A 27256-nucleotide genomic window follows, 5' to 3' on the forward strand; every position below is an offset into this window, starting at 1 on the left:
ATTAAGTTTTTGTACTGACAACTGATCCTATTGAATTCAGTTCTACGAAAAATACATATTTTGGTTAGGAAAATGGCGGATTAAATATAGGTTGACCCTTCGTACTTGAGAACCAAGCCTTTGTGGACCAAAAAAGGGATTCTATGGAAAGTAATTTCACAGGGTGATCTAATCATAACTTCCTAACTGGCAGGTAGTGGTGGAGAGTCACACTCCAGGCATATAACTTTTTAGTAAAACGTTTATCTTTGTCTTAAGCAAACAATCTCCACTGCCTCTGTGCATCTACGTTAATGCACTTTTGCAATAAGTCATAACCACCCTCAAGAGAACACAATCTTGTCAACTATCCCGTAATCCAATCCCTGTCTTGCTTTCTCCCACCTTCCTGTGATCTTCCTTATTTCCCTCCTTAATTTCAAATGCATAGAAAAAGCTGCAAAATTTACTCTCTGGAGCATATGAAATCTAGCTCCCTGATGTATGTCATCAGTTTGGTTCAAATAAACTCTTACAAAAATTCTCTATAGATTTGGACGTTCTTCCATTGACACCTCATAGAGACAGAAAGTAGAATCGTGTTTGCCAGGGGCTGGGAGAGTTATTGTTTAATGGATATACAGTTTCACAGTTTCATATGGTCTAGAGATAGATGGTGGTGATGGTTGTACAACATTCTTAATGTATTTAATACCACTGAACTGTTCACTTGAAAATGGTTAAGTTGGTAAATTTTATCTGTATTTTACCACAAGAAAAAAATGGTGGGATGGAGAGAAGTAGGCCTGAGTTTTTTTGAGGAAATTAACTACAGAAAGAGAAAAAAAACCCACTGTGCATGAAAATAGTCGAAGTTCTTTTGCGTCTGCTGGGATCATTCAGGTTGAGGAGATGAGTGGTTTCCAGATGGAACCAAAACAAGGATCTGTAGGTCCGTGGTAAAAAGCTTTGTTTTGTTTTAATGTGGGTTCAGAAACATTTGGTTGCCATCCAGTTGTCCGCAGTATTAATTCCTTAGCCCAGAATTCCATCTCCCTAATATGGTATCAATCTGCTTTTCCCATGGAATCTTCCATTATTCTTTGAAACATTCAACTATGATCTACTTTATGTCATCTTGTGTTTTCAGGTCATTGCTTTCTCAATTCATCCTAAATGAGTTGGTTTGTGACTTTGCCTACTTCAAGGGTCAATTCAGTGCACTTCTCCAGGAAGTATTTCTCTATCAGACAGTGATACTATAATAATAGAATGCTTCTGTTTCTCTCCCATATGCTGTTCACCATAAATTTTAGCATGCATTTCTCCCAGGGCCTTCAGGAAAATAGTTCCCATTGTTGATATGCTAATTGACTAGAGAAATTCTGCAAAAACCACCTCCTGAATAAGTGTGAAAAGATATGTAAAGCCATGCCTGTTTATCAAAGATTTATAATAATCTCAGGACTGGATTCAGATCAGAGGGAGTCAAGACCTAACTGAGAACAAAGAGATTTGGAGATTTCTGCTCTTCTTTGGTTCCCACCTCTTACCCGGCCCATTCTCCCTTCCCTTGACATAAAAGAAGCCTGAATTCTGGACTCTTTTAAGATGGATTTTTAAAAATTTATTTCATCAAGTCCATTTATTAATGCATTTTGAGTTTCAAAAAACTTTACGTATTTGTTCAAACCTTACAAATATTTGAACAATATTTTTTGCAATTTTTAGTAAAAATTTCCAAAGTGAACAGAAAGATACTATATACAACACAGTAGACATTAAACTGACACTAGCATTAGATCTCATTTGTCTTGATCGTTTTGTTTTACCACATCTTGATTTGCTGTGTCTTAAGATGGATTTGACAAAACTAGAAATCTTCTATCTTTTCGTTATGGTGCCATTTCGATAAATAAAACTTTTCCTAATCTAAACTCTGATCTACTGGATATTAAATATTTGGTGCGTCAAGCACACAGGCCTTATTACAGTAACAATACGTCTCTGAACTCATTCAATTGTATATCTCTTAGTGATAGTCGTTTTTATTGTAGTCTTATTATTTAACTTGCATTTTGATTTCTATTTTTAGGTACTTATGTCTTCTGTAATGGATACATTTTTTGAGTATATGCTTCCTCATTGGCCTTGTTTACTTTCTGGACCTACCATCCCTTAGTCTGCCTGGGCTGACCAGTTGCTGCCTGGAATCTCTGGCTTCTCCTGCCACTTTTGGACTCCTGTGAAACCTTGCACTGAATAATGTAGGCTCTGACTTTCTAATGGTTACTTGGAGGGCTTAGATGATGCATTATGTAAGTATGAGGTGTCATTCCCCCCTGGAACAAACTTCGGCCAATTGAAAACAGTGGACTGAGTGAGCACGACAGAGAAATTCCCTTTCCTTCTTCCTTCCAAGAAGGCATGGGCATGGTTTCTCCAAACAGTGTGTTTGGAGAAGGATCAGACTGAGTGGATGTATCTGCCAAGCAACTTCCATGTCTCTTGTGGCTCATTTTCAAGGAGGAGCCAGCAAGATTACATATCACCTTGTTTTTTATCCTTCTCTACCAAACTTCCCTTCCAGAGTATTACCTCATTCTGGCTGTCCGGAATTTGTACCTCCCAAATAAAGCATCAGCACTTACCATTTATCAGGAGGACAGGATATATATATATATATATATATATATATATATATATATATACACACCATATATATATATATATATATATATATATACATATATATATATATACACATATTTTTTTAAGGGTTTTTTTTTTTTTAATTGGGGAACAGTGTGTTTTTCCAAGTCGTTGTCCTTCAATCTAGTTGTGGAGGGCGCAGCTCAGCTCCACATCCAGTCGCTGTTGCAGGGGGTGCAGCCCACCATCCCATGTGGAAATTAAACCAACAACCTTGTTAAGAGCTCATGCTCTAACCAACTGAGCCATCCAGCTACCCCTCCGGCAGCTCAGCGTTGTCTTCACTCTAGTTGTGGAGGGTGCAGCTCTCTGGGAATCGAACCAGCATCCCTGTTGTTAAGAGCTTGTGCTCTAATCAGCTGAGCCATCTGGCTAACACATGGCATTTGGTGTTCAATAAATTGTATATGCATTATAACAAAATTGTATATACATCATAAATGTATGGTCAACATGTGCGAATTCCTTTTCTAGTATAAATACCTGTGATATTTATACGAGAGAGAAAATGTGTATCAACATACAATATATGTTAGGTATTTTTTATTGTTTTGTCTTTTAATAGATGATATATTCACATGGTTCAAAATTCAAAATGTACAAGATGAATTAACAGTGAAAAGACTTCCTCCTACCTTTCACTCTCTAGTCTTTTAGTTTTCTTCCCTAAAACAACCAATGTTATCACTTTCTTATGTATCTCTCCAGAAGTTTATAAAGTTTATGAGTATATTAACTTATATGTGTCTATGTATGTATTTGTTTTTGCACTTTTTCCCACTTAACAATACATATTGGAAATAAATATTTTAAAACAATACATTCTTACTGATAACGCCATATCATTATACAATAACACAAAGAGCTTCTTCATTCTCTTATGTGGCTACACAGAAAGTATCCACTGTATCCATTTATCATAACTTCTCTAACACTCCCCTCACTTGTGCTATAAAAGTAAGCCCATAACAAAATTGTATATACATATTTTTCCCATGTGCAAGATAAATTACTGGAAATTGAATCACTAGATTATAGGGTAACAGGTTAGTTTTTGACTGATGGTATCAACTCTTTTAGGGATGACTTTTGCTCTTCAGGGGCTCTCACTGCTTTCCCCTTCTCAATGACCTGGATAGCCCTCAGCAAACCATCCCGCAGAGCCTGGTTCTTTACCATGTTGGTGATCATGAAAGGGACATCCCTGATGTACATCTGCCTCACATTAGCACTGTAGTGTTCTGCCTTGCTACCGTGTGCGATAAAGAAGGTACAAAGTGCTGTGATATCGCCTTCTTGCAGCCCACACTCCTCTAGGACAGACTCCCACACATCTCTAATGCGCTTATTCTTGACTTTTCGTCTAAGGACAGAGGATAAGGTGGGAAGACCTCTCACCAGGTCTGGAAGCTTCTCAAGCACATGAGTGTGCAAGCAGATGAGTACTTCAACGACATAGCTGTATAAAATATTCAATTCCATTGAAGTGAATCTACAAAAAAAAATGGGGAGAGCTTCTTAAGCAGTAAAACATTTAATGTCCAAATATAAAACGAAATCTATTCGGGTAACTCAGAGAAGAACAAACCCACTAGGAGAACCAGCTAATGTGTTTTAGAAAATACTTACTTTAGAAATAAGACCTGTGCTAAACCAGATGCCATAGTTCTCCAGCTACCCATACTATAATTTTCTCAATGGCAGAGGAGTTACACTATGCATCTCTGTGTTAGTAAGACTTTGGCAAGCAGCAGACTGTGATGACTACCACAGTGACAGGCATAGAAACAGGCACTCGAATCTACGTTGAATAAGCATATGCGATTTCTTCACAATCCATTGTTGGAACCATATTGAGACATTCAATTTTAGAATGATCATTGCAAGCTCTCATAATGCCAGAGAATTCCACTGATTTTTCATTGGATACTCACTTGAGCACCAGAACTGCTGTCCACAGCTCATCTTGGGCTGCTTGGCTTGCCAACGTCTTGCTATGATGTTCAAATTTCTGTGTCAGATGATCCTTGGTGAAATCCAGTTCTTTAAACTGTGCTTCTAAAGCTTTGAGTTTGTGGTCTACTCTATCGGATAAAAGAATCAAGGGTTATTTTAGGTCAGGAGACAAACTTAAGATGTTGCCTTAAGGTAAGACTATATAGTATATTGTTTGCAACCACTACCAAATTTGGGCAGCTATTTAAATTTAAGATTGTGAACAGATGTTCCCACGTGCCATTCTCCCTTGCCGTCATCCTAGTTCTTGAATTCCTTCTGTTCTGTTGCCAAACTTTTGAATTGTTTGATTACATCTGCCATATCTAATCTTCGTATGATACTTTATACTTTAAAAAGTATTTTATACAAGCACTATTTTTGAGTCTCACAACCACCATAAGAAGTGAAGTAGACATTTTTACCATTTTACAGATAAAGAAATTGAGTCTCAAAATATTGAGACCTCATGTCATATAGCTAGCTAGTGCTGGAACCAGTATTTAATAAGCTGGCTTTCTCTACCCTATTCTGTCCAAATCCTATCCTTCCTTCAAAGATAAGCTCAACTCCCACTGCTTGCTTGAATCCCCCAGCCTTTCTACCTGGAGATCTCCTACTTCATTCTCACAGGGACTGCCTCTATCACCTGTCATTCCCCACCTCCTGCTCTATTTTCAGAGTTAGATTTCATGAACAAAACTGTAAGCTCTTGGAGGGAGGAGAATTAGAGACTATTTCTTGACCATCTTTATCCCTGTCCCCCAACATCTAACAGAAGCCTTACACAGAAGTAATAAAATGTCTTATTTGATTGAAATCTGTAATGTGGATGAGAAGCTGAGCTGTGTAACCCAAGGGGATTTGAGTAGCTCTGAACAACCCTAACCATCAGAGGGCGCTGTGGCACCGGAATTATGTCTAACTGAACTACGAAGAACTGTAACAACAACACAGCTCACTTGCCCGAAGCCACCCACATTGTCTTTCATGAAGGAAGTGATAAACACAAACCACTTCCCTGAACTTCTGCGTTCCCAGTGACCTGAATACGGTTGCGGTTGCCCAGATTCTATCCTTGACCTTTCTCCCAAGGCTAATTCAGCTTCAGGTACCACCTCTCTCTTAAGCTCTAGAAGTGTATCTTCAACTGTGTTTTGTACATCTCTGCCTGGATGGGATGTCAAACACAACTGTCCTAAACTGAACCTACTAACCCCCATCTTCTGAAATTACTACAGTGGAATTTTCTCACTGCTTTGGATTCATTTACATACAGATAATGGTCAGTATGAAACGTGCGTTATGTAGGAGTGTGAGCCTGCATAACCTAATATGCCAGCAATCTCTGTCTATACATTAAAATCATGTTATGTGGCACACTGTTTGTATTAAATTTTAGACCTCCTTTAAGACTATATTGCTTATAAGGTCATGTCTAGCTTGAACTTTAGAGAGGAACTCAAGCTTGTCAATCAGTACAAAAGTTTGCAATTGCAGTTTTTGGAGTCCTTACCAAAAGGCATTTCCAGAACATTCCAAATAAATCCTAAACAACATGTCTGCAAATCTGAGTCTGTTTTCTACTACAATTCTCCAGCTCACTTAATGAGATCACCATCTATTCAATTGCTTGACTGAGAAATCTCACACTAATTCTTGTTTTTCTTCCTCCTCATTCATGTCTCTAATCTATCCCCTCTTCTCCATCTCCATTAAACCAATTAATCACCATCTTTCCTGGACCTAGGATTACCATAGCCTAACTGAATCCCTGCTTTCAATTTCTGCAATCTCAAATATGCTCCTGAAACACAATTCTGATCATGTAACTTAAAAAAATATACCTTTTCTGCCACCCTGACTTGCTCAGTGATATTGTTAGAGCCAAGCTGGATCTTCTCAGCAGGAAAGATGAAGTCCTTTACCCTTTGCTCCCTGCTCCCATCTTCTGCCACTCTTCTCATAGCCTACTCACCAATCACATAAGACATCGATCTGGTGACTGAATACAATATGCAATTCCATGCTTATATGGCTTACTTGGACTCTTTCTTCAACCTAGAGTTCCTTCCCGTATTTTTCTTTCTTATAAACTCATACTCACACTTTAAAATCTAGCTTAAACGCTCCTCTATAATGAGTTCTTTTTCTTGGTGTCAAAGGCAAAATTAATTGATCTTCTCTTCATGTTCTCATAGCCCTTTAGGAACATCGCCATTATAAACTCAATCCCATTAAATTGTAAGTATTTTTGAATATTTTTGCTATCCTTAAAGGCTGTGAACTCCTTGATGGCAGAAAACACATTTTACTTATTTTTGTATACCTACTATATAGCACATGCATTAATTGAATGGAATTCTAGCACTTGGGAGTAAATTATTCTTTATTAATTTACAAATCTTTTAACCTGGAAGACTTAAAGCACTTTAACAGAGATAGAATCCTAATTGGCATGTCTGTGGTTCTTTGCCTATTTTTACTCCTCACTCTTCTCTTACCCGCCATCCCAGAAAAGCAGACCTATGCTTGCTCCCACCCTATAGCCCTTCTCAACCTTTTCATGGCCATCCCAGAAAAGCAGACCTATGCTTGCTCCCACCCTATAGCCCTTCTCAACCTTTTCATGGCCTCCTTTAAGGATACCAGAGTTGTGGTTTCATTGTTCATCTTCTTAAGGCAAAACAAAAGAAAATAAAACAAGCAAAACAAAAACTCAATAGAGGTTTGAGTCCTGGGTTGTCTGCTGTCTTCCACTCAGCAACAGGCAGCACCAGGATGAATATTAGATCTAAATTCTGCTTGAAAGGTCACTCAGTACAAGAAGCTTTTAATAGCTTCTACATCCAAATATAGTTTCAAAGAAGTGATCCTGTGAACACTGGTGTCCTGGAATGCACTATAATATTTGCCTTTGAAAAATGAGCCATAGATCATCAACACAGCACAACAACCAGATGTTCTATGTATAGAACCAGTAGTAGAACCAGAGGTTCTATGTATACTCTAATAAATGTACATATGGATATACAAATGTATACATATACTAGAATTTTTTTTTTTTTAAGGCGGGCGCAGCTCACAGTGGCCCATGCAGGGATTGAACCAGCAACCATGGTGTTATTAACACCATGCTCTAACCAACTGAGCTAACCGGCCACCCCTACGTGTACTAGAATTAAATCTGATAGAAATATTACTCTCAAATTTTAACAGCTTAATTATTCAATTATAATCTAAATTAAGTTTAAAGAGAGCCCCATACTTTTTATGATGTATTATATCAATGCTGAAAATCTAACCATCCTTAGAAACTAATAAATATTTATTGAGAGCTTCTAGTATTAGATTAGGTATTGGAAATAAAAACAGACATAAAACAGGATTCCCAAATTTAAAAGATTTAAATTCTAATTGGGAAGATAGGGCATTACTTAAAATGTACATAAAATGCTGTGTGCTAAATAAGTACAGACCATAATAATCATAAAGCATGAGTGAGTAGGCTTGAGTAAGCCTTGGGTAATTGAAAAACACTCACATTGAAGGTAGTATTTGAGCTTTGCCTTAAATGAAATGTATGTCTTTAATTATCAGAGAAGAGAGAAAGGTGTTACAAAGTGGAAAAATTGTGTGAGCACATTACAGAGGTGGCAAGATACATTATACGGTCAGAGAACGAGTGGAAATGTCTTAAGCATAAGATTCATGTGAGGAAAAAAACACCAACATTTAAAATGATAAGAGCCATCTCAAGGATTTATTCATTTATTGAATAATTTATTCACTTATTCGGTATTTAGTGAACACCATAAATATCAGTTGAATGGATAAAACCTATGAATGATTAGCGCTATTCTAGGTGTTGAGAAGACAAGGAGTAAGGCAAAATCCTTGCCCTAAAGGAGCACAGAAAACAAGGACTACAAAGGAGTGGATGGTTCTAGATAGCCTGATAAGAAGTTTGAACTGCTGCGAGTTGCTGGCTCTGTAAAGTTAATCTAGCGGTGGTGTTTCGGATAACTCCAAGTGGGAATGAAACCAGAGGCAGACAAGCCCCTCAGACGACTGCTATCAGTCAGGTGTGAGACGATGAGGGGTAGATTACAGTGTCCTAGGAGTGGAAAGGCAAAGGGATAGATATGTGAGACATTATAACTCCCCCACGGACTCCTGGGGGTTGAAGTCAGGAAGCCTCATATAAATCTTCAGAAAACTTTGGGTGTGCTGAGGGAATCAAGTCCTTCCTTGCCTCAGTGGGAAAAACCTTGCCTAGGGTCTTGTGTCCTACCAACTAGCCATGCTCCCCTCTCCGCCCACCCCCCTGAGGCTTTTCTCTCAACAGAATCCAAATTTTGCTCCAGTGTTGGGAAGCCATGTGCTTCAGGGGAGGCAGGGCCCCTCCCCAGTCGCAGGAATGAATCTTGATTAGACTAAGCTAATCATATTAATTTCATTATTGTTTCCATTATCATTGGTTTAGGAGTGGGCAGGTGGCAGAATTCTGGCCTATGAAATGTGAGATGTCTATCTATTGTGGGGCTTCCGAGAAGCTTTTTTTTATTGTGATAAACATACATAACATAAATTTTACCCTTTTGGTGGGGGGTAAGTGAAATAAGTGAAGGTAGGAAACAGCCATTTTGTACCAAAAGGTACAAACTTCCAGTTATAAGATAAATGTCCTAGGGATGTAATGAATAGCATGGAGACTATAATTAATGATATTGTCTTATATATTTGAAAGTTGCTAAGAGAGTAGATCTTAAAAGTTCTCATCACATGAAAACAAATTTATGTGTGGTGACGGATATTAACTAGACTTATTGTGGTGATCTCAGTATATACTTATAATGAATCATGTCGTACACCTGAAGCTAATATACAGTAGCCCTCCCTTACCTGTGGGGCATATGTTCCAAGACTTCCAGTGAATGCCTGAAACCGTGGATAGTACTGAACCCTATATATGCTGTGTTTTTTCCAATACAAAAATACCTATGGTAGAGTTTAATTTATAACTAGGCACATTAAGAGATTAACAATAATTAACAATAGCTCATAATAAAATACAATTATAGCAATATACTGTAATAAAAGTTCTGTGAATGGGTCTCTCAAAATATCATGTACTGTACTTGCCCTTCTTTTTGTGATGATGCAAGATAAAATGCCTACTGGTGAGATGAAGTGAGGTGAATGAGGTAGGCATTGTGACAGTGTCAGGATACTATAAGGATTGTTTGAACACAAGCATTGTGATAGTGGATCTGAAAACTGAGATGGCTTCCGAGTGATGAATGGGTGTGGATATGCTGGACATGGGGATAAGTCACAGCCTGGGCAGGACTCAGTGTGTCAACACCAGACAGCTCAAGATTTCATTAAACTACTCAGATCAATTTAAAACTCATTGTTTATTTCTAGAATTTTCCACTTAGTATTTTTGGACCGTGGTTGACTGTGGGTAATTGAAACCGTGGACAGTGAAACCTCAGAAGGTGAAACCATGGATAAAGGTCAGCTACTATACTATGTTAATTACATCTCAATTTAAAAAATTTTCCCCTTTTGACCATTTTGAAGTGTGCAGTTCTGTGGCATTGGGTACATTTACACTGTTGTCCAGCCATTATCACCATCCATCTGCAGAACTTTCTATCTTCCCCACCTGAAACTTTGTACCCATTAAACACCAACTCCACATGCTCTCCTCTTTTCAGCACCTGAAACCACCATTCTACTTTTTGTCTCTATGAATTTGACTACTCTAGGTCCTTGCACAAGTGGAATTGTACAATATTTGTCCTTTGGTGACTTGGACAAAGATTTTTTGATGGAAAGAAACACATGGGAGAAAATGGTCTCTCTTCATCCCTCAATATTGTTAAATCTTCATGTGATGCCTGGAAACCTCAGCAGACATCCTGGTAAGACCATAAAGGGAACCAGTCTCAGAGAGCAAGCCAGGACAACAGAGAAGAAAGATGGAAAGAAACTGTCACAATGAAAAGTTCCTCAAAAACTTCACAATGGAAGTTCCTCAAAAAACTAAAAACAGAACTACCATATATATAATCCAGGAATCCCACTTGAGTATATATACGTATATCCAAAGGAAATGAAAACAGAATATCAAACACATATCTGTACTGCCATGTTCATTGCAGTTTGTAAAATGGGGATCATTAATTTTAAAAACATTTGATCCAGATATTTTAGTATTTATGAAGGGTGAGTTGACCTGCAGCATATTATACCTCTATCACCTGTACTGATTCAGGTTTTTTAAGGATAGGACCTAGGCATCTAGATATTTTAAAAATCTTCACTGGTGAATCTGATTTGCAGCCAAGATTATGAAGACACCTTGGTTTTAGAAGACAAAAGCTTTGAAGGAAAAGTCATCCTTTGAAGAAATAGTCAAATCCAATTATGGGAATGTCATAGACAATGAAAATATGTGGTAGGACGGTAGAGTTGAATGACATTTCAGAAATATAAACAAACGTTCTAAGACCTGGGAAATAACATTTTTTTGGAAAATATGGACCTGGGCGCGTGGACTCCCTCTTCCTCCCTTCTTCCCTTCCACCAACCCGCTTTACCTGCTCTACCAAAAATTTGAATGTTAAATAATAAATGGTTACTTAGCGCCATAAAGAATTCTTTATTAAAAAGAAAGAAAATAAGTTAGCCAATATCTAATTGCCCAAGTCACCTAGACAAGGGGAAAAAAAAGAAAAAAAAGTTAAGGTAGTGACTGATGAAGTTAGTTGACTAATTTGAGGCGATCAAAATTTCTGACAACCGCGGAAAGTTGTGGATTGTGTCTCCAAGACACAATGGATCAGGAGCTGACACTCTACAGAGCAATGCAGGAAGGGAATATATTGAAAATTCTAAGAATTAAAAAAGTAATGGCTCACGAAGAGCAGTAACATCAATTAGAACATTGGAATACGTTTTTTTAAAAAGAGGAATTCCAAGAATAAGAGGTGTAAGGAAAACAGAAATGTCTGTCTAATCCCTGCTCTGGCTTCCTCCAGTAATAGACTCCAAATCACTCCGGTGGGATTCTGTCCTGTGCAAAGAGTTCAGACTAATAACAGCAGCTACGTGCCACTTTGGAGAACTGGTGATAATGACACCAGAACGGCTAGTCAGGGCCGCCAGGGCAGGTAAGGTAGGACTATGTAGTCAAACCTGCTCACCCTTTCTGTGCTCTACCTGGATTTATGACATTGGGATCCACCCAGATACTGAAAGCATGAAGCTGGACTCCACTCTTGACTCCAATGCCTCCTACTGATAATGTGACTAGTTTCCCTACCTAGCTACCCCAGAATTTACACTGAAACATCCTTTGTGCTCCTCCAGAACTCCCTCTTCCATAGCAAACTACGCGTTCTAACCTTGCTTTTAATATTTCCCTACATTCCAAGCAACATCACTGACCTACGCCTAGTGTCACCAGGATATGCCAAAGACCACTGGAGAAGATTTTCAAGACACTATATACAAGTCCAAGATTGAGTGCTATGTATTTCTTAAAAAAATAATTATTAGACTTCTAGGCTTTGTTATTAATCATTATACTAAAATTATTTTAGTACAATGTTGCTTTGGTATGCCCAAACCCAATATTAGGTATAAACTTCTTATAACTTTTATACAAGTATAAAATCAAAACAAATCTACATATTAAATACAACCCACATTACAACTAATAAAATTGAATTGTTTACATTAATTTTTTATGATGGCCAATGATGTTTTGCTGAAACTAAATTACTTCTCATATCACGGATTTGACACTCACTGGTTTAGAGAAGGTTATTTTGAATTTGACAAGTTGATACTACATTGGGCAGAATAATAGCTCATTATAAAACTTTTCTCTAATTGAATTATATCCCTCACTTAGTTTATGCAATTTGTACATTTCAGATTTTTTAAAAAAAATATTTACACCTGCCATTTATTTTAAAACATTTTTAGCTGTTACAAGTTTTTTCAAACCAAAGATACTTTAGATATGATATCAGTATTATGATTATATTGGAAAATGTCTTTTTTAGGAGATGCATGCTGATATATTTTGAGATCAAGTGTCATGTTATCTCACTTTCAAATAGTTCAGACAACAAAATACACTTTCATACAGAACACGTGTGCAGTGTATTACTGCTTCTCTCTAATTCTGTGAACAGGAAAACTGAGGTCAAGGGAGAACTGTCCATAAGTTAAGTTTCCAGGATTATATATAACTCTGCCAGAGGGTGACTGATTCATCTTGAAGGCACTTCTCTTCGTGGTAGGGAGAAGCAACTGCGTAGCACTGCATCAGCCTCGGGATTGTCCATTCTGATCACAAACCGATTGTAACTGGGAGGGAACATTCAACGTGAAATGAGCATTTCTGGGTGTCCGTAAATTGAACATTGGTTGGGAGAGCTTTGTGTAGTCCTGAGAGCTGGTATTAAAAATGGCCTGAGGGCCAGCCCGGTGGCTCAGGCGGTTAGAGCTCCATGCTCCTAACTGCGAAGGCTGCCGGTTCGATTCCCACATGGGCCAGTGGGCTCTCAACCACAAGGCTGCCAGTTCAATTCCTCAAGTCCCGCAAGGGATGGTGGGCTCTGCCCCCTGCAACTAAGATTGATCATGGCACCTTGAGCTTAGCTGCCGCTGAGCTCCCGGATGGCTCAGTTGGTTGGAGCACGTCATCTCAACCACAAGGCTGCCAGTTCAACTCCCGCAAGGGATGATGGGCTGCGCCCCCTGCAACTAGCAACCACAACTGGACCTGGAGCTGAGCTGCGCCCTCCACAACTAAGACTGAAAGGACAACAACTTGAAGCTGAACTAAGATTGAAAGGACAACAACTTGACTTGGAAAAAAAAGTCCTGGAAGTACACACTGGTCCCCAATAAAGTCCTCTTCTCCTTCCCCAATAAAATCTTTAAAAAATAATAATAACTTGAAGCACAAGCAAAAGGTTCAGTCTGGTTGCCAGGCAACCTTGCCACCAGTTTCCTTCAGGTTGACCTTTATTATCTTTTTCTACCTACGTCTCTTAACATTTTCCCCTTCTGGACCTCTCTTGCTTCATTTAGTACTTAATGAGTGCTGTATGAGTTGGAAGGGTCCAGGGCAGGCTAGATCGTAAGCTCTGAAATTAAACAGGGCAGAAACCTTGCCCTCACATATCTTACACTCTAATGAAAATAGAAAAGCAAGTATACAATGACCATAATTATGCTCCTTTAACATAATCCTTTACAATTTGTAACTTAATTATATCTGGAAAGATCCTTTTACCAAATAAGGTAACATTTACAGGTTCCAGAGATTAGGACCTGGTATCTTTGGAGGGTCGTTTTCAGCCTACTACAGATAAGGGACATCGAAAGCCCACTTCTAAGAGATAACTACTGAAGTTCTCATTTGTTATCTGAATGGATGGCTGACTACTAAACTACATTCAAAATAATACCCTGTATCTGTGTAAGCCCGGGCTGTGGTGCTTTCTTTTGCTTACTTTTTTATTTCCTCAGACCCTCATTAACTAATCTAGGAATGTCTTTGTTGCTTGCAAATTAAGTCAAACTGTAGCAACATGACTGACCTAAGGACAGTTTGTTTGCATATAATTTTCATGCTGTAAATTTACAAATTTACAAAATATCAATGGTTGTATAATAGATCTTATGGGACTATTGGATCAATCCATGCTCCCCGTCTCTGAGAACTAACTCCCCATTAATGGGGGATAGATCCTTTTGGCAATGCTTAGTATCATACTAAGTGACAACACCACCACCCCCATCAGACCTGATTGGATCAGAGGCAGCACTTGACTAAATTTGCACCAATCAGATTCTCTTCAGAGATTTGGAACTCAGATACAGTTCACTTAGTTTCTGGAATTGAAATGGGTTACTGATGTAGTCCTAAAAGTCCATCTTTTTTGGGGGGAATTTTTATCAAAATTTATTTGAACCATAGGATTTGCCTGGAAGCAAGATCTTAACATGTTTCCTGAAAGGCCGTCTTTTGTCACGTGAAAGCCATTATGTAGAGAGAAGCAGAGACAAGTGACTACAGGGGACTCAGAGACAAAAAGTGCAGCTGCCTTGGTTTTCACAGGCTTCCCTGGCTAGAAACTCAAGTGAAGTGGAGCTACATTTCTGCTCTCAGTTGAGAGAGAATTCTGCTCCCCCCACACCCCATGTCCTGATAGAAATTTTTCCTTTTTGCTTAGGCAGTCTTAGTGGGTATCTTTTACCAGCAACCAAAAGATGTTTGATTGACTGAGGTTTCAATTCTGCTTTAAATACTCCTTACCTTGTTCCCTCAAAATTATTCAGGTTCAATAGGTAAAATGATGCTGTATTTGGGTAATTTTTCAAAAGATTCCTTTGAGAGAAACAAAAACTCATAGACACAGACAATAGTTTAGTGGTTACCAGAGGGTAAGGGGGGTGGGGAGTGGGAGATGAGGGTAAAGGGTATCAAATATATGCTGATGGAAGGAGAACTCATTCTGGGTGGTGAACACACAATGGGATTTATAGACGATGTATTACAGAATTATACACCTGAAATCTATGTAATTTTACTAACAATTGTCACCCCAATAAATTAAAAAAAAAGATTCCTTTGAACCTCCAGAGATTGACCGATGATTATTGGTCCTTCCTGGCATTTTAATATTTATAATCATTGGCTAAATACGATGTTATGATTATGTTGTTTTATGTTATAGAACAGCGGCATGGAAGGCACCTTAGGGGATATCTAACTCAACCCCTTCACTTTCAAGTAAGGAAACTAAGGCCCAAAATGGCCAAGAATCTTGCTCAGTGCTGGGATTAGAATCCTGTTTCTATCAATAAGTACTCAGGCCAGAGTCCTTTGTCAATAAATTTTTTAGAGCCAAGATGGCATGCTCCTTTCCTTAAATTCCAAGTGAGGTCACTAAACAATATTTACTGTTTGCCCAGATAATTGGTCACAACTTTTCCTTGCAAGTTAAAAAATCAAGCTCAAACAGCTTAAGCAATAAAAATTAAAAAAAAAGAAAGAAACGAAAAACAAAAAAACAAAACAGGCTACAGGAATACACTTGTTTCAGGCATCGCTGGTTCCAGGCTTAAAATTACTGTGAGGACTCTACCTCTTCACCTCGAGGACAGACTTTCCATAAGTGGGGCGCCTACAGACTCACATCCTCTCAGCTTAGCTACCTGAGCAGTACATGCCTGACTATGCTTGGACTTCTCAGTTATGAATCAATAAATTCCTTCTTAGTCCTTTAAGCCAGTTCGAATTTGGTTTCTGTCATTTACAGCAAGCATTCTGAGTTAAAATTGAGCTTATCAAAGAGTCTCCTCAAACAAGGATGATGGTAACCAACCAGATTCTTTCTTCAAAACTTTGAATATAAAGAGTAGAAAGTATAAGCAGGAGCTGAAAAAACATGCACAGAAGTCAGCAATCCAGGCCATGATGAAAAGGAACTTTAAAAGCTTTTATTTTTTTATCTTTTTATTTTAAGTGTGTTTTTCCAGGACCCATCAGCTCCAAGTCAAGTAGTTGTTTCAATCTAGTCGTGGAGCCCACAGCTCATAGTGGCCCATGTGGGGAATCGAACTGGCAACTTTGTTAAGAGCACAGCACTCTAATCAACTTAGCTAACTGGCCGTCCCTGAAAAAAGCAACTTATTCTTGATATATTATGTTGGCCTCTATCCTCTATGTCTTCTATCTCTTCTCTACTTAATATCTGCTTATTCATGACTCCAGATTATTCCTGGTCCTACCAGCATCATGGCCTGGATTGCTGTGTAATATGCTAAAGTGATTTGACCTGGAAACACTCTTCTCAGAAATGGCAAAAAGTAATTGTCAGAAAAGCCTCTGGGCTTTACAAGGAACAAACACAAGAATAGGTTTCCTCTTCCAACTTGGTAAGGCTCCTCATAACATCCTAGGATCCAAAATAATTCACCATTATAACTGATGTTGTGACCACATCTGGATCAGGATGTGGGCTTTCCTACGGCAGGAGACTTGATAAGACAACCAAGATCCTTGTAGGCAAGTAATTGTGCCTGCAATTTTCTTGGATTCTCAAGTTATTTAACATCTCTGAGTCTCAATTTCTGTAGCAATAAATGGGGAAATTACCCACTTCACTGATTTGGAATAAAAAATGAAAATATATATAAAATCACTGGTACATGATCAGTACTCAGTGATTAGTTCTCTTCCCCCAAATTTTAATACTTCATTTACTATATGAAGTATTACCCAATTATCTTCTGATGAAATGTCTTAACATTTATACAATGGAATGGTATTATTACCTATGACAAATAGTTTAAACAAAGAATCAGGATTTCTTTTGAACCTACAAAGTTTTACTACAGTTTTCCAAATGTTTTTATTGGATCTAAAATTCATTTAAGGGATACAGAGATATAGAACTAGTTTGATCAGCTACTAAAATACTGTGGTATCCCTTTATTTTTGTACTCAAGAGCCAGTTCACTTTTTCTCCATGTTCAATACTTAGCTTTGGTGAAATTTTGCCATATTCTTCATCTGTTACTGAAGCATTAGTGTTTCCACCCTGCTTGGTGTAAGTTGTTCTTTTAGTTTTCTTCCTGTGGGTATGTTTTGTAGGACTCTTCTGTTTTTTCTCAACTTCACTGCTTACATCCCACAACATTATCTTCCCATCATTCCCTCCAGTAAGCAGCAAATAGGATTCTGGCAGAAAGCAGACCTGAGATACTCCCAAAGTGTGGCCTTTAAAGCCCAGTTCCTGTTCACACTTGACTCCCATCACCCTAAAGATTCGAACCTTACCATCTTCTGCACCACAACTAAAAATGTTACCACACGATGCCACAGACACAGAGTGGGCTAGAGCAGGGTTTAAAAGTTGACTGGGTGATTGTGGGCTCTCCATTTCTTCTGTTTCATCCTCCTGTAAATTTGTGATCCAGAGTGGCCGGGCTTTCTGAAGGTTCCACAGCATCACCTTAAAATAAAAGGAAGTTACACAGTCAAATAGAGTTCTGGCTATTTTGTTCAACTACCATGCTTATTCTGCTTCTAATAAAATCATCAAAGTAGTCTGAGAGTGATTAGCAGGATGTATTTCCAGCACTATTTAAAAAAAATGTTTAGACAGTACAACATGCCAGTGGAATGCTACCCCGGTGCCAAACCTACAATGCCAATGGGCCATAAGCTAGAACTTAGAAAAAAAGAGCCTGAGTAACTTTCCATTAACAAACCCTTTAAGGTGTAATACAAATTCTTAAGCACTTGCCAGTTTCTTTAAGTCATTCACCCCTCAACTCTGCAAGTAAAACTGAAGATTATGAAATTTATTAATTTTAGTCTATGCTGGTTACAAGTAAAAATGCCTGTCAACTAAATAAACTAAATCTGGAATTCCACTGAAGTAATTTCTATCTGGAATGCTTTCCCTTTTCTTTTGCTTTTCCTTTCCCATTACCCAAATTACACATCCTAGGGGCTTAAGCAAGTCCCTGTCCTTCTAAGAAGGCTTTCCTAACTATTCCAGCGAGCTTCTCTCTCCCATACTTAATTCTTATTCTATTAATTGACACATATTACTAGCTTGTCAGTTTCTTGAGCTTTAATTCATCTTTGCTAATGCCTAGCTTGCCTGGAAAAGAACAGAAATTCCAAACCAGTCTACTGATTAATTTGACATCCTGGTATATTTAGCTTTTTGTTGTTGTTCCCTATCATGATCTTGGACCTACTAAATCGATTTAAATGAAATGCTAAATAAAACCCGTTTAAAACAAAATAATAAGCTTTGTGAATTGCTTTTACTTTATAGTGACTCATTTCCTTCCTGTAGTAACCAATTTGAAAAGGAAAATATTCTTAATACTTCTATAGAGAATACAGTTTTATTTGACCATCTTGTATTATTCCTGAATTATGACTCACAATTTAAAATGGACAGTAGGATAAGCAAGACCTTGTTTAGATAGTCAAAACATAGATCTGAACTGACAAGATTACTACTGCTGATATTAAGAATTTGGCCTTTTATTCAAGGTTAACTTCTGTCTGTCTACTCAGCCTACTTTCAACAGACGTGAAATCTAATAATACTTATATTCTGCTTCTACTAGGGAAAGAACTGAAAAGACTTTTGGATTGGATTTATAAAATTATACTAAGTGGCCAGCAATTAGTATTTGGGTTAAGCCAAAATACTACTAACAAACTGAAATAAAGTAAAATAAATATTAGAAAATACAACAAAAATGAATGAGTACTAAAACTTGATGTGAAAATAATCTCCATAAAAAAAAAAAAAACCCTGAACACAGGAAAATAGACATTCCAAAATATGCTAGCTTAACTGTATTGGCAGGTACCCCCAAGTTTTTCTTACACAGCCCCCATAATGCCTGGATTACATTTTCTGTTGTCCTAAGACATCTAAACATGAATTATACCAAAAGTGTTTTCAGCAACTTAAACATTTTTGTATTTACTTAAATCATCTAAATGTGTTACTAACCATCCTAGATTCTACCAACTCATGAATCCAAGTATTAAAGATTCCCAAGTTGTTCCTGCCTGTGCAGTCTCTTTTTACTTCTTTATTCGTCACTGCCTAAGATTCCAAGGTGTCCCACAATTTCTCAACCACCTGTTCAAGCAATGTCACCGAAGCAGGAGAGCCTCAGCTATTGAAGGAAAGAATACAAAAGTTTGGGGTTTATGGTGCTATAAAACATCAAAGGGAGGGAAAGTGGATAACTGGCCAATGTTTAGAAATGAATGCAATCATAGTGACCCGACTCAAAAATTTCTCCCTCCCACAAAAAATATTTCTTTTCTCATAAAAGATTAATTTTCAAAAAAAAGAAAAAAAGCGCAAAAAACCAAAACAAAAAAACTCTTCCAGCATCCTGATCCTTTGAATGTTTATTTTCAGGTGTGGAAATGGGACGGGGGTGGGGTGGGGGGTGGGAATCATGTATGCTACAGAAATGTATAATGGTTTCAAATTTCCAAAGGTTTTTACAAGAAAATGCTATTTGAGTGGTGCATACACAGGTATTTATTTAATGTTATTCTTTATACCTTACGCATATATTATAAATACTATTTGTATCTGTTTAACATAAAACTAAGTGGTCTCAAGTATCTTAATAAATCACACTTTATTCTTAAGATCCCTGACTCTGAGTATTCTTTGCCTAATTATTTAAACCTATCTAAATCAAAAGATGCAATTTTTATAATTTCTATAATAACAAGGATAGGTGTATTGAGCATATCTACTGTGTGTGGCAGTAATTCAGTTCCTGCCTTGAGATAAAACGCATTTTGCTCAGTGAGAAATAACTCTCAAAATTAACCTGATAAAAACTCCCTTCCACTATAACTATATTCTTGGACTGCCCCATAGGCTGGCTATTCTTAAAGTTCAGAATACTGAATAACCAGGTTTTAAAAGGTAAACTGTAGAAGAAATTACAACTTTAGTAAGGAAATAATTTCTTTAAAGCATGGTTGTGATATCACAATCTCTGTTGCTGTATCATAGCCCGGTGCAGAAGGTAATCTACAGTGAACTTCGAGCAATTCTTGGCAGTCAAGCAATCACCTAAGTCTTCTTTACACAAAATATTTCCTATACTGTTCTCTAGCAGCTGCCTGGCTCTAATAAAGCTTCCCACCTAGAACTGGATGCAAAATGGTAAATTCTAGATGCCCACTTCTTCTTTTTTTTATTAAATTTATTGGGGTGACAATTGTTAGTGAAATTACATAGATTTCAGGTGTACAATTCTGTAATACATCATCTATAAATCCCATTGTGTGTTCACCACCCAGAGTCAGTTCTCCTTCCATCACCATATATTTGATCCCCGTTACCCTCATAACCCACTTCTTATTTAATCTGAAGAATACAGGTCATTTTTGCATACCTAATTGTTTACTGCCAGACTTAATAGATAAATAATGAACCAGTGATTGAAAACTAGTACAGCTTAAGGATGAAAGAATGACTAGTCAAAGAGACACTGTACAATGTGCCTACTTAAAACAGATATCTGCCTCATTGTGTAGGCCTTTCCACACAACCAAGTACGCATATTATTATCACTAGAGTAGAAAATTGTAGATTTTAAAATTTTGCCCACTAAATACCAGTGGCTTGAGGGAGGGGAAGTGGCAGTCAGACCAACAACAAAAATCAGCCTCATCTATTTCTCAATTATGAGAGGATAGGGAGGGTAGAGGAAGGTGTGGTACAGATCACTGGCCAAGAAGGTGGAAAGACAAAACCTGTGATGCTATTAACAAAATCACAGAGTCTTAGAAGAAAAATACTGTATGTAGTTGAAAAGGTAGATTAAATGCCTAGAACAATAGGTCATTAATAAAAGTGGTTCTTTTTCTGGAAGTCACCTGTTTCCAAACCAAGAACCTTTTCTATCACATTATTAAATATATTTTGCTTAAATACCTCTGGTGTCACAGAGAAAAAAAACATAGGCTCAGAGTCACAGAGATTCAGGTTTGAATCCCAATTCAGGCAGCTGTGCAGGCACTTAATTTGAATCCGTTTCCTCATGTCCAAAAAAAGAAGTAATAATTATCTATTAGGGTGTGATTAGAATGAAAACTAATATGTATAAAGCATTGGCAAGTACTAAGTGCTCACCAAAAATAATCTGATTATTCTCACTCCAGTGATACAAGATTTACTCTCAAGAAGAAGCACATCTACTGTGGGAAAATTCAAGCTATTTGAGAGCTTTCTTTTATTAAACCAAAATCTGCTTCCCTATGACTTCTATTTAACCAGGATATTCTATTCTTCCCCCTCACGAAAACCCCACATAATGGGGTTTCTAGATATACCTACTCTTCTAATGGCCCTCTTCTGAATTTAAGTCAATATGTGATGGTCCTTTCAAAACTCAGCATGAACGCAATGCTCTGATCCTGGTCACCGATACACAGTATCTCAATGAATGCACCCCAGAATTTTAAAGTAAAAAACAACAGATCCAGTCCCTCCAAGTTTGTTTGTTTTCTTTTAAACACAGCCGTTGTAGAAAATGGGTAGTAAACTCCTTCTTCAGTATGACCCTTTGTTTAAACATATGTTCAGAATCAAATATTTGAATTCTCAGGTTTTAGGAATGTATGAAAGCATACAAAAAGGAAGACTAAGGATTAATGATTACTTTGTGAATAAAATCAGGGCCTTTTCAAGTTAGCATGAAACATGCAGTAGAAGACAATGTTAGTAGAGAACAGAAAATTCAAAGTTTGATTCTGTTAGCAAATCCCATTTAGAAATTACCCAAATGCTCTTGGCAAAGCATACCTGCATGTCCAGTCCACATGACACCAGGCTATGAGACCTGTGAGGCCGAAAAGCTATAGAAGAACAGATGTTGGAATGTCTCTTCAGTGATCTGCTAACTTTCTTATTTTCCAAGTCTAGGATTTTGATTGCCCCTGAGTCATCAGCAGAAGCCAGCAGGTTTTCAGTTTCATTCAATGAAAGACAATTGATTTCTTCTTCATTCACATGAAAATGGTCCAGGGAACCTTTGAGGGACCTGACGTCCAGTATGCTAATGGTTTCTCCGTGTGAGGCATAGAGCCTGGTGGGGCAAGAGGGAGAGAATAAGACACTGGTAACATCTTCGGCCCCTTGGAAGCGTGTGTGTCCCAATGGAGTCCCATCTTCACCCCAAGTCATGAGATCTCCACCCTCTGCTCCAGAAGCCACTAGTCCTTCTTGACTTGCATTCAGGCAGAGAATAGGAGAAGAATGTCCACCAGTCCACTTGACAGCCATAATAATGGCCCAGAAGACTCTGTGAAGAGGGCAAAAAAACTATCATTTCATGTTTTACTTAAGCACTTGATGGTAGGAGATAAATGCAGTAAGTGATTATTTCATTTACATATTTTAAAAAGACATCTAAAAAACTCAACAAAAAATACATTTTAAGATCAAGTCTACAAAAGCCTGGTTGAACACAGGGCTGTGGTGTATGTCTGGAACATGGCTGAATGGGCTTCCCCTGCAATCAGGGACCCAGGTAAGCCTGGTTTTCCAGCCTTTGAAATGATGCCTACATAAGAATAAACACTAAATATGTTTATTTTAAATTAGGAAAAATTCTTTTTAAGAGAGGGCTGCACAACCTTCAGGTCATATCTTTTTAATGTTTTAGAGAGTGAGCTCTGGAGCTAGACTCTCTGGTTTTGAATAGCTCTGTTACCTATTAGCTGGGTGACTTTGGGCAAGCACTGAACCTCCTCTCTGATCCACCTTCTTTTTCTATAAAACGAGGGTAACAATAACATTCATTTCATAGGATCAGAGGATTAAATGAGATAATATATGCAAAGCACATATAATAGTGCCTGGTACATAATGAGTGCTCAACAAATATTACCATTATCACTTTTCTTATTTTTATTAGGCTGGTCAAAGAGGCATAATATATATTGCACCAATGGTCCTCAAAGTATGGTCTCTAGACTGGCAGCATCAGCATCACTTAGGAACTTGTATCCATTTTACAGGTAACAAAACTGAGTCTCAGAAATGTTAAATAATTTGCCCAAAGTCAGCTGGCCCTTAGGATTTGTACATGGGATCCCAAACTTTTAAATAATGAAGACCCTTTTCTAACAATTCCTCGACAACAGTTCTACTTAGTATTCTTTGAAAGTACAGAAAGTGACCAAAAGCTACTAATCATTCATTACTGCTTTTAAATGTACTCACAAATTTTTAATCACATTATCACCTACTTGCATTTATGCAACAGCAGTACTTATATACAAAATTTAGATTCCTGATATGCTAGGCATCCCAGATCTAAAAACTGAAATTGCCACATACTTACTGCCTTACCTGCCTATCAGACAAAGCAAAATGGAAAATCAGGGCAATTTATACAACTCTAAATGGTCAAACAAAAGGAAGCAAACAAATCTGGTCAAATTTAATTTTTCACTTCACAAGCCAAGGGAGAGTTTATCTAGTGAACAACCGCCACAGTTGCTTTACTATTTTCAGATACAACACCTGAGTTTAGTAAAATGGTATAGAGATAAATTTCCTAATATTGTTTTGAAAAATCATTTTGAAAAAAATCTGGCAATCTGCCTAAGATTTCTATGCCCAACACAAAGTTTGTTTCCTCCCACTTTTAGCCACACACATAAAAAATGACTAGACTTGCAAAAAAAAAAAAATCACTAATCTGTTAGTAAAGTAACAGAAACATGGTCACAAAATCAGATCTAGCAATTTTCAGAGAGAACAAAATGAGAAAAAGACAAAAATATACATTTTTTTAATGTCAGCGGAAGCACTCAATTAGTATACAGAGGAAACTAATTAAACTGAGACTGAAGCAAGTAAGTTTTAACAGAGAGGTTTGAAGAGGAAATGACTCAGAGGGAGGTAAAAAGGGAACCCTGGTCGTTTGATTTTTGCTGACAAGTATTTAAATACTAGTTAAATAATTTTCTACCATAACAAAAACTTGCCAAATGTCACAGATAAACAAAGAATAAAGGACACTTAGTGCAACTTAAAATAAAATATATTAGTATTATTTAGGCTTAGGGATGGTCATCTGTGGTGACTATTGACTTATAAGACAAAGACAATTTGTCCTACTTTAAAATACAAAATTTGAATTAGCCATTGAAAAGGCCAATTAAGTTACAAAAAATTTTAACTCTCTTATAAATCTGTAGCGTACTGATCACTTATCTCCTAAATTAGAGTTTTAATTTTTCTTTTATCAACTTCAAAGTCTGGAAGTCTGCCCTCTACAGCTTCAGGATTTTGTGCATTTATGGGTTTGCGATCCCTGCTGGGATTTTAGGTTTTCTCTAAGACAAGAATGAGGCAGGGTTTCTAGTACTTCTATTTCTCCATGACAGATTTACCCACGGGGGACCTAAGTGAATGCTGACTGGCAGACAAAAGTATTAGCAGGTTTTCTTCCTAATACAATTCTTTTCTGGAAAAGATTAACTCAATTTTAAACATACATTTGCTTAAGCTCCACCCTAAAGTGTGAGGTCAGGCAACAAAAGGATTTTGTATTTAAAAGCATTTAGAGGGACTATTATAGACAACACAGTTCCTGTAATGACAACACAGTTCCATAATGAAACCAGTAGTAACTCTCAATCTAGTAATCTCATAAGACCAAGGTCAGCTCTACCTTAACCTCTATGTACCAAAGCAAAACACAAATTAAACTTCTAATCTCACATCACATGGCTAATATTTACCGATTACCTAACAAGTCAGAAAAATACAAAGACCTATTATAAGGAATGTTAAAAAAGAGTTGAGAAAGTCCCAGAAAGCTATACACTGAGGCTTTTAATTTTAGTCATCAATATTTATCATGCAGAGTATTGATCCGCTTGTAAAATTAAAATTTGTGATTATTTGAAACACACTCAAAGACCACCATAAAAAAGTGTTAAACAATCAGACCATTCTGGTAAAATGCAGTGGGGAAAATGTGATTAAATCTGAGTTAAATCAAAACATCTTTCAGAAGTAAGTTGTCAAGCCAGTTTGTTTTTCTCTTATTGGGACTGGAAAGTCTACCAGAAATAGAATCGGTAAGTGCCACTATCCCCACAGTGAGGTATCAAGTCAATGAACTTATACACAGATGCCTAAAGGGTCAAGCACAACAATCAACCATATCCTATTGTGAATTTAATTAGAGAAGAGATTCCTTTCAATTCCTAATGATATGTGGAGTGGGCTCGGGAAAGGGTACTTTGAGAACATTTTTAGAAAGTGTGAATGCAACAGTTTGCAGTTCTCAACAGCCAGAGGGCAGAATAAAGATACTGAACATGAGGGAAGGGGCATGCTCAGGAAGGTGACGAGCAGGTGAAAGACCTGTATAAAGAAGAGGAAGTATGATAAAGGAAACCTTTTCCTACTTTGAAATTCTACTTGGGACACTTGAGGGGTACTTTGGCACAACGAGTCACCTCATTGGCTGGATAAGATTAGCACCAAAATTGATCAGATTCTTGAAAGGCTCTACTCACCTATACTGTGACAGTTAGGATAAAGGCCAATGTCTTTAATAACTGAATGATCTCTACTCTAAACACTCTGCTCTAGTCATACTTCTATATACCCACTTGTGCTTTTCAAGTGTCTGTGCTTTTAAAGAAGTTCATTCTGCCTGTTTTTTTGTCCCCTTCTCAGATGCATCAACTCTACTTATCCTTGAAGATTTCAAAGAAACTTAAGTGTCTTTCCAGAAAAGTGTTGGTTTTCCTTGGATCTCCTATGGTTGACAGCTGAAAATTGAACAAAACTCGGTAGTCTGAAGCTTCGCCATTGGCATTAGTAAGTATGAAAAGAATCTGGCTTATTAACCATGTTGTAAAAACAAAAACACCTGGGAAGGGAACACAATAATTAAACAGCATATATGAGTAGAGAAGGTAGCTGCTGTTCCGTTATTCTTACTAGAGAACGAGATATGGATTATACACAGAAGGGGGGGTCTAGAAAGATTTCTTTCTACATAAAGGAAGGTAAGACAGTGGAGCTGACAACAAAGGGAATCTATAAACCCTATTATAATAATTCCCTCAGAGTTGTTTTGAGAATTACATAAAAACCCGCATAAAGGAGCCTAGTCGAATGCCTGGCTCACATGACAGCTATTATTTTCTCTAAGCATTCTTTAAAGGCTGTCAGAAAACTTTTTGGGCCACCTAGGAAAACGTGGTATGACCAAATAATGTTGCAGTTCTTTTCCTTCCAAGAAGCCATATATAAGTAGAGCCTTCACGTCATTTTCCCCATTGGAACGTCTAAATAAAAACATTGTCTTAATCCGCCTACTAATCCGTGGGTTAGTAGGAAAAACTTGAAAAAGCTACATTTTGTCCAAACGAATGTAGCACTTAACAACACTTAAACAGCACTTTAAAGTTACCCAAACGTTGGGGGGAGGAAGGTTCAAATGCGGCGACCTTACTTTCCAAATACACGCTGGGGCACACATGCTGAAAAGTACCGGTATTTGAGGAAAACGAGAGCCTGATCAGGAAAAGACGACTTTGGCTGCCGAAAGTAAAGAAAGAAGATCCCACTCAAGCCGAAGGCGGCGGAGCCAGGAATTGCGTAGGTGAGGGACGTTTCCAGCGTTAGGCTGGAGTCAGAAGCAGGGACCTCGCTGACATAAGAAAACCTCACAGGAAGAGAGGCCCAGAAAAGCTGACGCGGGACCTCCAGACCAAAAAAGAAGAAAAGGCACGGGAAGCGAGCCACGAGACCACCCGCGCAAGCCTCATACCTGTGCTCCCCGCTTCCCTCCGCGGCGCCTCGTGATGACCTCACCCACGGGCGCCCAATCCCATGTAGCGTAGGGCGCGAGGCGTCTCCGCTAAACAGTCACATCCGGGGCCGAGAGGAACCGTGAGCGACCTGGGCGTGCGCCCTTG

The 27256-nt window shown here is 37.8% G+C and overlaps 1 protein-coding gene across 6 annotated transcripts; it reads right to left on the reverse strand.

Moving 5' to 3' along the window:
* Positions 1-2772: 2772 nt before the first annotated feature.
* On the reverse strand, positions 2773-27158 carry WDR53 (WD repeat domain 53). 6 transcript variants are annotated; one of them, XM_081066768.1, is made up of 5 exons: positions 27109-27136; positions 22107-22605; positions 17567-17741; positions 4626-4749; positions 2779-4183 (listed from the first exon to the last, which is right to left on the reverse strand). In XM_081066768.1, exons 2-5 carry the CDS (start codon positions 22584-22586, stop codon positions 3739-3741), a joined length of 1224 nt encoding a protein of 407 aa, XP_080922894.1. In that variant the 5' UTR covers positions 22587-22605; positions 27109-27136; the 3' UTR covers positions 2779-3738. The 6 variants fall into 6 exon arrangements, with proteins under 6 accessions (XP_080922897.1, XP_080922894.1, XP_080922892.1 ...); XM_081066766.1 differs by having other exon boundaries at positions 4626-4770; XM_081066767.1 differs by having other exon boundaries at positions 4626-4770; positions 26791-27125.
* Positions 27159-27256: the final 98 nt, after the last annotated feature.

Source organism: Rhinolophus hipposideros (assembly GCF_964194185.1).
Source record: "Rhinolophus hipposideros genome assembly, chromosome: 2".
Lineage (NCBI taxonomy): Eukaryota > Metazoa > Chordata > Mammalia > Chiroptera > Rhinolophidae > Rhinolophus > Rhinolophus hipposideros.